The 11,448-nt window shown below is 46.8% G+C and overlaps 2 protein-coding genes across 6 annotated transcripts; one reads left to right on the forward strand and one right to left on the reverse strand.

Moving 5' to 3' along the window:
* The first annotated feature begins 488 nt into the window (after nt 1-488).
* si:cabz01076231.1 (calcium-binding protein 2) lies at nt 489-3,514 on the forward strand. The gene is made up of 8 exons (XM_049716536.2): nt 489-675; nt 742-804; nt 917-1,058; nt 1,835-1,865; nt 2,002-2,145; nt 2,916-3,025; nt 3,098-3,245; nt 3,332-3,514. The coding sequence occupies exons 2-8, from the start codon at nt 743-745 to the stop codon at nt 3,358-3,360; spliced, it is 666 nt and encodes a 221-aa protein (XP_049572493.1). The 5' UTR covers nt 489-675; nt 742; the 3' UTR covers nt 3,361-3,514.
* Nucleotides 3,515-3,561: 47 nt separating this feature from the next.
* On the reverse strand, nt 3,562-11,051 carry tdrd7b (tudor domain containing 7 b). Of its 5 annotated transcripts, none has more exons than XM_049717242.1 (20): nt 10,888-11,051; nt 9,708-9,917; nt 9,427-9,571; nt 8,569-8,746; nt 8,058-8,140; nt 7,766-7,974; nt 7,373-7,687; nt 6,997-7,280; nt 6,749-6,932; nt 6,548-6,659; nt 6,286-6,488; nt 6,071-6,205; nt 5,695-5,778; nt 5,493-5,627; nt 5,298-5,408; nt 5,065-5,213; nt 4,778-4,986; nt 4,527-4,710; nt 4,294-4,454; nt 3,562-4,232 (listed from the first exon to the last, which is right to left on the reverse strand). In XM_049717242.1, the coding sequence occupies exons 2-20, from the start codon at nt 9,912-9,914 to the stop codon at nt 4,015-4,017; spliced, it is 3,306 nt and encodes a 1,101-aa protein (XP_049573199.1). In that variant the 5' UTR covers nt 9,915-9,917; nt 10,888-11,051; the 3' UTR covers nt 3,562-4,014. The 5 variants fall into 5 exon arrangements, with proteins under 5 accessions (XP_049573199.1, XP_049573271.1, XP_049573154.1 ...); XM_049717314.2 differs by having other exon boundaries at nt 10,905-11,046; XM_049717197.2 differs by lacking the exon at nt 10,888-11,051 and adding an exon at nt 10,660-10,826.
* Nucleotides 11,052-11,448: the final 397 nt, after the last annotated feature.

An 11,448-nucleotide genomic window follows, 5' to 3' on the forward strand; every position in this document is an offset into this window, starting at 1 on the left:
CCCGGAGAAAACCCACGGGGGCCCGGGGAGAACATGCAAACTCCACATAGGGAGGGCCGGAGGTGGAATCAAACCCGCACCCTCCTAACTGTGAGGCTGACGTGCTACCCAGTGCATCACCGAGCCGCATAAAATATATATATATATATATATATATATATATATATATATATATATATATATATATGTATTTTCTTGGGTGGTTGCAGTCGCTCCCCTTCCCCCCCAACTGTCACCCTAGGCAATGGCCTAGTCTGCCGAGAGGTAGGGCTGCCCTTGTGTGACGGTTAGCACTCTAGACTCTGAATCCAGCAATCTGAGTTCAAATTCTGATGGTACCTCAAACATCTTGTCATTTATCTTGGAAAAATTGCAACATAGTAGCTTGTGTGCTGCCCCATAAAACGGCTAGGGTTAGGTTTAGGGCTAGGGTTAGGGTTAGAGCTAGGGTTAGGGCTAGGGCTAGGGCTGGGGCTAGGGTTAAGGTTAGGGTTCGGAATGCTCCCTCGTTGTGCTTTATTTGGCAACACTTTCAGCCAGGTAATTAGCTGCTAAGCCTCTTGGATAGAAAGAGGTCAAGGCGCCAAAGACACGACATCAGAGAGAGCAGGAAAGGAGGAACAACTCTGGACACAGTCCTGCTTCATTTTCTCACCCTGCGGGGGACACATAAAGGTAAGGACATTGTAGAAAAGTTTAAGCTCCAAGGGACACATTACATAGCTCTCTTTTTTATTTCAGCATGTCCAAGGTAGGAGAACGAACTACATCAACAACTTCTGCAGACTCCACTTCAACCGATGGGTATGTTTCATTTAATCACTTAATGGGAAATGAATGGGAAATGACAATGTTCAAATAATGTGCACACACAAAGACTTGAGCGCTCATCCACATACGTTGTCATCGGGTACAGCAAAAGTGGACCGGCCTCGTCTCAGGCCTCTCCATCGGGCTCGGTGTCTGAGACGCCAAAGAAGTCATCCAAAAAGTCGAAGAAGAACAACGAAAGCATGAACAAGGTCTACAACTCTGTGCTGAACAGCGTCTTCGGGGCTGTGAGTACACAAAGTTAACTTTCTTTTCACACACACACAAAAAGGATTGATTATTTTCAAGCGTTTTGAGCATTTGCACAGTATTGGGAAGTAGAAAACATTTTGGCTAAAGTAAAATATTGATGCCTAAAAGAAATATGATCTATTATTGTACTTTGTTAAAATAGGCACATTGGTTAGCAGATTATATTGTGTATAAAAACATTTTTTTATGTTGTTTTCATGCGCTAAATTGGCTTTTTTTGTCAGTTTACATTCCGAAAGCGACATCTTGATAGCATAAAAGTTGCATCGACGTTAGCTTATGCCTAATTGCATGCTAGAAAATGGATCTTAAAAAAAACATACAACTCAAAAATAATTTATGATAACATTTGTTGTTATAGTAATGCAAGATTATAGACATTTTCTGGGTTAGGGTTTTTCTTTCACAGATTATATTTATCATGTAGGCTGCTCTTAACCACTCATGCTAACGCTTAATAAATGCCCCCCCCCCCCCCCCCCCCAAAAAAAAGAAATTCTTTAACAACTACTCCACCTGCTTGCGAACATCAGACATCATGGTGGCGTCAAGCAGCACACGGACTGATCCCGTAAGACTGCCGCGTGTGCGTTAAGCCCCACATTAACTGCCGCTTAACGCCACACTTGGTTAGCTTCAGCAAAGGTGATTTCCATCAGCTTCTGTCTGTGTGCCTGATGTATCTCGCTGGATGCTATGTGCAGAAAACCAAAGCTTTGACATGAAAAATGTCCTTGTTGTCTTTCAACAGGACAGAGAATTAGCACAAGGGGAATTAGACGGTAAGTCTCGCCAATCAAAACAATCGTTTGGGTAACCCCGGCTTGCTGTATTTTAGTAGCCCAATTAAAGTTGTAGCAGCGCTAATCCAATTCTGGAAACGCTCTCAAGGTTGTTGCCTTTTTTTTTTTTTTACAGAGCTGCAGGAAGCCTTCAAGGAGTTTGACTATGACCAGGACGGCTACTTGAACTACAAAGATGTGGCTGAATGCATGAGGACCATGGGCTACATGCCCACCGAGATGGAACTGCTGGAGATCGTGCAGCAGATCAAAATGAGGAGTGAGGCCTCAAACCAGATGTATAATACTGTTACGATTTCAATGAATGAAGGAATGAATGAAACTTTATTCTTCACACATTTTAATAGTGTGAGGAAAAGGGTCCCCGAGTGAAGCTAAGTATAAGCTTATATAATATAACGGGGCCTGGACGGACAGACTGACAGACAGATGGACAGACAGAACCTCATTATACACACATACACAGCTAACTATGGAAAGGTGGATTTAATTATAGGTTTGATAGTGAAAATGATGGGTTTATTTTATTTAGAGAGAGGGCATGACCTTTAAGGCTTCATCCATTTTGTTCCAAATCTGAGGTCCCCTACAAGTAACACTCGTACTGGTGCGCACACATCTGCGAGGGATGAACTATGTGCATGGATGCTCTCAATATATGCAATTTTTTGAGAAAAAAAATTGCAATGCCTATATAAATGATCCTCTATCCAAAGCCAGCAACAAAAGCTTTGAAGCGAAACAAGGATATTGATTATTTTTTTTTTTTTACAAAAAGTAGTCTCAGCAGTGAACACTCAAGACATCTGCCATCAAGTGGTGGCTTGTGATATTACAACTAAAGTCGACAGCTGCAGTTTCACAGATTTTTTTTTTTTCAAATTTGTTTCCATATTTTGCTGAAATTTTACAGCCATTTTTTCAATTTATATATATATATATTGATTAATCATGTGACCTTTCACACCGTGTCACACTGATGAGAACTTGCAATCGATCCCGCTCATGTTGCAATTCTTCCCTCCCTAGTGGGCGGGCTGATGGACTTTGAAGACTTTACTGAACTGATGGGCCCCAGAATGATGGGCGAGACAGCAGACATGCTGGGACTGAAAGAGCTCCAGTCGGCATTCCTCCAGGTGGGCTTCTGTTTGACACCACCATCTTAGACAAACGCATACACACCTTAAAGTCACCTTTGTCATGCCAAGTTTGACTTGGACGGAGATGGGAAGATCACGCAGGACGAGATGAAGGAGGCGGCCAAGAGCCTGCTGGGCGAGAAGCTGAAGAAAGGAGAGCTGGAGGAGATCCTGAAGGAGTTGGACATCAACGCAGATGGAAATATTGACTTTGAAGGTGAAAATGGCCAAAGCTGACTGATTTTTTTTTTTTTGTCTCACTCACATCAAGTTGTTGTGTCTCTTCTCTGCTCCTCATTTCAGAGTTTGTGATGATGCTCTCCATCCGCTAGCAGCCAGCACTGCAACAATAACTGAGCAAAAGTTTGTAGTTCAACATACACGACATTGTGTGCCTGTCATAACTGAAAAAAATACAGTCAATTTAACGTAACATGTAAAGAAAATTGAGTATGTTTTGCTACTTTAATAAAGAAATCCAAAATAGCTTTTTTTTTGTTGGTATTTTTACGAGGGAAAAGGACACACAAGAATTTTCTGTCACATTGACTTTATTCCACAAGTCGATATCTTAATGTTAAATAAAATGCAAGATTCCAGGCAATAATAAATTAGTCAACAGTGCAGCTCAGCGCTTTCAACAGCATTTAAAAAATAAATGGAATGTGGCGCGTTCATTTTAAACTGACATGCATTGGTTAATTTCTAATGATCTCTGCGTATTATTTGGAAAGGGTGCAAATAATTGCCATCGCGACTCAAACGGCGTAGCTCAGCCGTGTTTGACACTATTTCTGCGGCACTGCACTCACGCAATCAAGTTCTAGATGTAGTCTCAAAAACGGCCACAGGGAGGGGGGGGGCGATATTTTACTCCACTTAACCTTCAGTCTCTTATGTCCATTCCTTTCAGTCCCGGGAATTGTTTGAAAAATGTCTCAGCTCTTGTCGGAGACCAAGGAGCAAAGCTGAGGTTGTCCACAGTTTTATTCATCGGGGAGTTTGTCCACAAACTCGGCCATGATGTCGTGCACCCAGATGTCGCAATCCTGCTGCGAGGTGTCCACCAGGAAAACGATCAGCTTCCTGTCCCAGGAGTTTGCCGCCTCCTGTGCGGCCTCCAGCTGGGCCACGAGGGGCTTCTTCTCCACGTGGTTTCTGAAGACGATGGAAGCTTCCTCGGACCACTGCCTCGTCTTCACTCCTGAGGGCCGAGACGGGTGAAAAGGAAGGTGCCTTGGTTGGGTTTTGGATGCAAAACTTACCGGCTAGCTGAGCGGTGATTCCCTGGAAGGGCAGCTGTCTGAACTCCTTGTGAAGAGCTCGCAGCTGCGTGCAGCTGACCAGCTCGTGCTTTCCGTAGTCCAACTCGTAAACGGACACCAGCCCATTGCTGAGAACGCCCTTCACTAAAACGCGGTACCAGCTGCACGGAGAGAAGGAAGTGTGCACACGTTCAGAAGTTCCGTGATGTTGACTTGTGAAGTGCTTCACTCACTTGTTCTCCACCTTGGCGGCGTAGATGTGATTCTTCTGCACGCTCAGAGGTCTGTCGTCCGTTTGGTTGTAAAAGAGGATCATCTCCCCCATCAGCACCACCAGCTTGTACATATCCCTCCAGGGCTGGAGGACAAAGTGGCCCGGATGGCACGCCACTGATACGTACACGTCCATATTGTTCCCTGGACGTGACCCCCCAAAAAAGTCAGGTCGTGTACAGACAGAAATGACAGGAATGGAGATGCTGACCTGCAGGGGGCAGGGTTAGCAACGGTGGCAGCTGGAAAGCGGATGAAGGGCCTGACTGAGCCCCAGGCGGGCTGCCGGCAGGTCCTTTGGGTCCGGCCGGAATTTTTCGGAGGTAAGTCTTGGTTGCCACCGACTTAGGACTGCCGTTGGTGAGGTCTCCATCGCGCGAAATCTTGCTGGGTGCGGCGAGTGTGGAGATCTTGATGGGACTATGACAAAAATGACAAGGAATGACAAAGTGGAGGGGGGAAATGGTCAGAGGTGTCGTTCCAAAGCGTTCAAGGCACCTGTGGCTGGTCAGATAGACATCAGGTTGCTGTTTGAACAGGTCCGAGCGGGCCATCTGGTGGTTGACACTACAAGCTGGGTCGTGGAAGTTCTTGTCGGTGAAGAGGTGAACGTAGACGCACTGTTTGCTTTTGTCCACCTTGGCCACCTTCAGGTGCAAATTTCACATATGATGAACATTTTCACTCCGCGTCGTCAGGGGAAAAAAAAAAAAACGTGAGTACTGAATGACCTTCATGCTGCAGTCAGTGGTGTTGAGAACTTTCTCCCGAAGCCACTGGACAGTATCTGGACTCCAGGATCCTACGCTGACAGAGAGGTCTGCCAGGCGGCACTTGACAGCCTAGACATGAGTCGATGATAGACCAAACTCGCTGTTTGTTTGATTTGTTGTTTGTTTTGTTTTGTTTTGTTTTGTCATGCCAACCTGCGGTGGGATGGCCACGAGGTCACGGAGGAACTTGTGTGGAATCTCCCTGAGCTCAAAGACTTCTACGGAAGCCTGGACTCCCACGTCAAGGAAGAGGATGTCCAACACTCTGCTGCCGTGCAGATTTGTGATCTAAATAAGAAATAGAAAATTGTCGGTTTGTCATACGGGCAGTTTGTTTCTTTTCACGCAGTCTTACTTCCACGCGGGCCCATCTGCCTTTGTATCGAGCCACGCATCCTTTGCCGCAGAATGGCCTGGAGACCAGAAACTCTGACGTTACCTGGGAGGAACATTAATTTCATGAGTCAGAAATGAGGCGGGGTGAGATTTCCTCTGCAATGCGTGGACGAGCCACGTTTCCGTAAACATCCACGTAAAGCTTTAAAGGAGAGCGGTGAGGCCGTGCTGCTCACAGCCTAAGTGGCTTGGCCAAGGATCAAATCCAGATTATCAACCTAATCTCAATCCATCCGCTAATTTCAGACACCAGCGACACATTCACAAAAGACTCTTCAGAGGCTGAAATGTCAGACAAAATCAACAACACGCTCCATGAGCGTATTTAAAGTCACCTGCGCGTGGAAGTAGGTCTCGATGTTGTCGAGGATCTCGTTGAGTTTGGCCAGACCTCTGGAGGGGAGCTGACAGTAGATGGTCCCATCAGAGCAGACGCTGGTGACGGTCACATTCATATAAGCGCTGTTGACCTGAGGAAAAAAAGAAAAAAGATTTTATAGATTGGAAATCCTGAGAAGGTGGGCAGCAGTTGGCCCCTCCCCCTTTTGACCTGCAAGGGACTGGCGAGGCTCTTGTCCTGCAGAGCGTTCATGCAGGCGGCGTTGATGTTAACGTCGTCATCCTGCGACGTGTCGTACAAGACCATCAAAGGGGTCTGCCCCCTCTGCAGGATTTCGGCCAATAGGATGCGGCCGCTCGCCATGGCCTCCAAAGTCTTCAGCACAGCGGGCTCCTGACTGAAGGGCTCCAGACCTGGACACAGAAAATTCCAGAATAGATGCCGAAGGAAACGTCGGCATTTTCCCTCTCACCTGCCAGTTTGCTCTTGGTGGCTTGGAAAGGTAGTTTCAAGAACCTTTCGTCCAGCTCGAAAAGTTTGCCTTTGCTAACCACTTCGGAGAAACCATGATCCACAAAGTACACCTGGAAAGCCGCAGGGGCAATTTGAAATTCTTGAAGAGAAAAAAAAAAATTGGGCAGGTGTTTGAAATCAAAACCTCCTAACCTCTCACCTTCACCTTATCCACCAAGAGCTCGCACACCTGAGCTCTCAGAACTTCCTCCTCCTCGGTTTTGACGGCTACGAGTTGGCCCGACGGCGGCGCTGAGCAAAGCGTGAACTTGCCCGGGCTGTAAAATTCCCTCATTTCATCCTCCAAACGCTCCTGAGCCTGCGAGTAGTTCTCACCGATGTACCTTCAAACCAAGAAGGACACGGTGAGAAGGGGCCACCTCATCCGCTTCAAAACATCTCATGTACCTCAAAATGACTTTGTTGGTGTTTGTGGCTTCCACCACCAGCACGGAGGGATATTCCTCTTTGGGGATCTGCAGAGGAGGCACCGAGCGCTCGCAAGGTCTCGCCTTCATTTTCTGTTCCTCCTCACTGGCCGACGAGCTTCTCCTGTTACGGTTCTCGTCTCCTCCTCCTGTGTTCCTCCGATACAAGATGGCCCTCTTGGGGTTGTCGGGCATCGGGTAGTCGACGGTGCAGATGTCGGAGAGGAGGTGAAGGTTATCCAGGACGTGCGCAGGCAGTTTGGTCTGATTCAAGAAAAGAGAAAACATTCAAGCGCACCACCACACGGGAATGAGAAGTTTGGAGTGGTTTTCTTTCTGCTTTTTTTCATTCTGACTTTATAAGTGTCCTGGAAGAGCTTCGGCAGCGCGTGGGCCCACAGCCCGCTGGAATATTTGAGCAGAAGTTCCTCCAGTTTCTGCTTCAGCTCGGGGCTAAGGGAACCTGGCGACGAGGGCGGGCTGGGGGATGACGAGGACGAAGGAGGCTGTGAGCCGGATTGTTTTAATCGTTGGTCGGGGTACTGCGAGGGCTTGTCAGGTGGGGAGCTGGAAGAAGAGACACAAGCTGAAGGAGGACCGGATCCGCTCGTCCGCTCCTTGGCCGGGTAGAGAAGCAGCTCAGACGGGTTACTGCTGCATGTTCGCTCGATCTGGAGAGACAAAAAAAAAAATAATCAAAAAGACGCTGATTACATACCACCACGGCATGACATTCCCCAAGAACTTACGGTGCATATGTGCTTCCAGGTCTCCAGGTCTCGGATGGCCTCGCTTGGCAGGTCCTGTTTGTAGAGCTCTTTGTAGATCTGAGGCAGCTTGGACACCCAGAAACCGTTGCTGTACAGGGACAGGATGTCCTTGATGCAGCTCTGGACCTGCTGAGGGTTGTACACTTTGCTTTTGCCCGAGTCCAAATTCTCATTCAAATGGGACGTTTCTGGAGTTGAGATGCAGACAAAGATCAGGACGAGATTGAAGATTTATTTGAATAACGACTCAGGAGACGAAACGGAGACTTACGACAAGCGTGTTGGGTGTTTCTGGAAATGTGAGCCTGTACCTCCTTCTGAAAGCGTGACGGGAGCGTCATCCTCTTTTCCGACCTGGACACGGGACCTTAGTCTTAGTTTTCCAAGAAATTGCTAGTACTGGCTCCGTGTCACATGGTGAGGAGCCCAAACCTAAAAGTCAGTCCTGTCTTAGCAAACAAAATTTCATTGGACAGATCCAGAACGGCATTTTTTTTTGTTTTTGTTTCTGCTTCCATGGTGATGAATCGACGACTTCCTGCCAAACAACCGAATGGAGGTTTGCGCGATACAACCCGACGGCTGTCAACATAAAAGCTCCAGAGGGCTCCGTTAGATGTGCTGATTCACTCTAGTTTGGTTTACATGGGTTAATCTAGCAGAGAATAGAAGGATTAGGAAGGTTTGCACCCCATTGTACCGCCGCGGGACAATGATGATGATGTCACTGGGTTGTTTTCCGAGTCAACTGTGGCTGGCCAAAGAGTCGCGGGTTTATTTACCTGCCGGGTGTGGTCTGGTTGGCCATCTTGGACCTGCCCTCCGACTGTCCATCCTTCACCTCCCGGGATTGTCTGTGGTCTCCATGTCCGGAGCCCCGGCCGCCGCCGCCGCCACCTCCTCCTCTGCCGCCGCTCCGTCCGCGGTGGCTCGGCTGCCTCAGGGAGGTTTGAGGTTTTGCTGCATCGAAGCACACGTACACGCTGAGAGGATGCAGTATCGAATTAGACGGCACGTGTCACACAGGAGACCCCAAATACTTGGATCAATGACACAGCCATGCGTACCTACGGCGAATGTTAAAAGCAGCAGACGAGCGTCACGTCGGCAAACTCGCAGTCCGATCCAGGTCTGACTCTCCCTGAATATTCAAATTGCGGGTGGTGTAGAGGCTGATGCATGAATCAGCCGCTGTTGTCTCGTGGCTAATTCTCAGCGTGGCTCGCTGTCATTCTTGCTCGATAGCTCTTACGCGAGCATTGTGCTGCCTTTCGTTTTCTTCCCCTATAGCGCTCTCTCTTCCACCTACAAGACCCCCCCCCCCCCCCCCTTACCCTCACCGAGTACATTCTGCAGAATCACACTCTCTAGTGGAGGCACGGCAAACGTTAGGACCAAACTAAGAAGGGTCTGGGCAGTATGTGAGCAGCAACTCTATGATGACCTCATATTAGATCATTTTATTGAATTACAAAGCATGTTAATTGCAGTGAACATGTTACTCACAAACACTCGTGCCTTTCAACGCTGCCCACAAATATTGTGGATTTTATAGATTTTCGCCTCAGCGCAATATAAAAAGCTCCGACATTCTCATTTTGTCAATCTAACCATGACGCTCCCAAAAACTTTGAGTGTACCGTTGAAGACAAGCAAGGCCGTTGGCTTGACCCTCATCTGGGTGTTCACCACGTGGGGCCGCCCAGTTTTCTTGGAACCGCGCTGGCGAGCCATCACCTTGGCAACGTGGGCCGTCTCTTTATCCGCAGAGGCAAAATACACCAACTGGAGACATACCAAAAAAAAAAAGCCATTATTAGATAGCTGGCTGTTTGTATCAATGAGGATGTGACTGATCGGCGAGGCTCAGTTTTCTAAATCTCCTTCAACCGGATTAGACTGTTTGCAAGGACGCTCGCACCTCCCCAGAGCGGCTGCGGTCCACGCGGACGACCGAGGGCATGCTGGCCAGCAGAGTGTCCAGATGGTTGTGTCCCATCTGCTTATGTGGAATCTGTTCACCGGTCAGCTCCTTGTACTCGGACTGCAGGCGGGACAGCGATAGTCCTCCCTTGTTGGCTTGGAGGATGACCCTTAGCATTTTCTTGACCAGATCTCCGTCAGACATGGTCTAAACAGCAAATACGTGCGCAGAAAACATTCAGATGAGGCAATGAATTTGATGAGTGTGGCCTTACAGACACATTAAAATGATACATTTCAGAAATTTATAAATGACACAATAATTTTTTTGAAATTTTGTCGAAATTCTGTGAGGCAGCAAAGTCAATGCATTCCTCCTCCCAAAAGAAAAGAAATTTGCCAAACCGCCGAAACATCCTTAAAATACCAAACAATACACAAGTTAAATCGTGACTGGGTGTCAACACGTATTGGAGATTTATAATATATAATAAGCTGAATTGATGTGGTGGGACACTTTAGACAGACCTTTTTTTTTTTAAATTATTATTATCATTTGGTGTAAATCGTGAGCTGGGAGCCTATTTGTTTTGATGCTGTTTATAAATGCCTCTAACGGAATAATATCGAGAAAGTGCACAAACTAATAAGTGACTGCACGAAATACGCTTGGGGGTTTTGAAAGACTTCAATCACTGCTGTGTGCAGACTCGAAATGAAACCTAAATGACGTAACGTGTCACAATTCAGATCCACGCCCTTGATTCGACACCAAACTATTTGGAAGAGTTTTCACAAGTTTTGTCTTTGCGAAAGTAAATCGACTTAAATTCGTCGCAAATATTTGTTTGCACCGATTTGCTGACAATACGCATTGCAATCATACCGGAGCGTTTAAATGACAAGGAATTTAAAATCATCCTGCCACAAAGACGAAACCAGCAAGTTACCTGGGGAGTTAATGGCAAAACCGGAACGTAGTCCAAAAGTCTTTTCATATAAAACGCGAAAGTGCCCCAAATTTCTTCTTGATTTCGATGGTGGTAACTTTATTTTGCAAGAAAAACCCGGAAGTCCGATTCGAACTTGGTAAGCTTGAAAACAAACAAACAACCGTCTCAAGCTCGAAAAAGAAAAACAAAACAACGCAAAGTTTTGTTAAAGTCACCGTTAATCACCTCGAACGCGTTTCCACCTTTCTCTCAAGAGTTCCAAGTTTGACAGGCGCTGTCTTGACGCGCTTGTCACCACACCACGGAGCGGCGCGGCCGGATCTGTCTGGAGCTGTGGAAGCCGGTGTGTGTGGCTTCCAACCGGGACACGGCACAGCCTCTCCTCCGCAGCCTGATTGGTCAATTCAGCCTGGGCCTCTAGATCATGACAAGACGCGCACGAAACTGACAAAAACAATTTATTATAGTTTTAGTTTAGGAAAACACGATCGCAATTATAATGCTCAGTCATGGTTTGACAGATTCGTGCATATTTACTCAACCTGTGACGCAAATAAAGCTAATAGTGAAGTGGGATAAACGGGACAGAATAATATTTACTTTTGCATTGAACATAATTACAAGACAAAAATGCCATAAATGCGTGTAATGCATCGGCTCGCTGTAAGGGGCGCTGTTTCAAATCAACCTTTGTGCATGACAGACCACCGGAAGTGAGGAGACCGTACCTGTTCAAATAAATAAATAAATAAATAAATAAATAAATAAATAAATAAATAAATAAAT

The sequence above is a fragment of the Syngnathus scovelli genome, chromosome 1, assembly GCF_024217435.2.
Source record: "Syngnathus scovelli strain Florida chromosome 1, RoL_Ssco_1.2, whole genome shotgun sequence".
Lineage (NCBI taxonomy): Eukaryota > Metazoa > Chordata > Actinopteri > Syngnathiformes > Syngnathidae > Syngnathus > Syngnathus scovelli.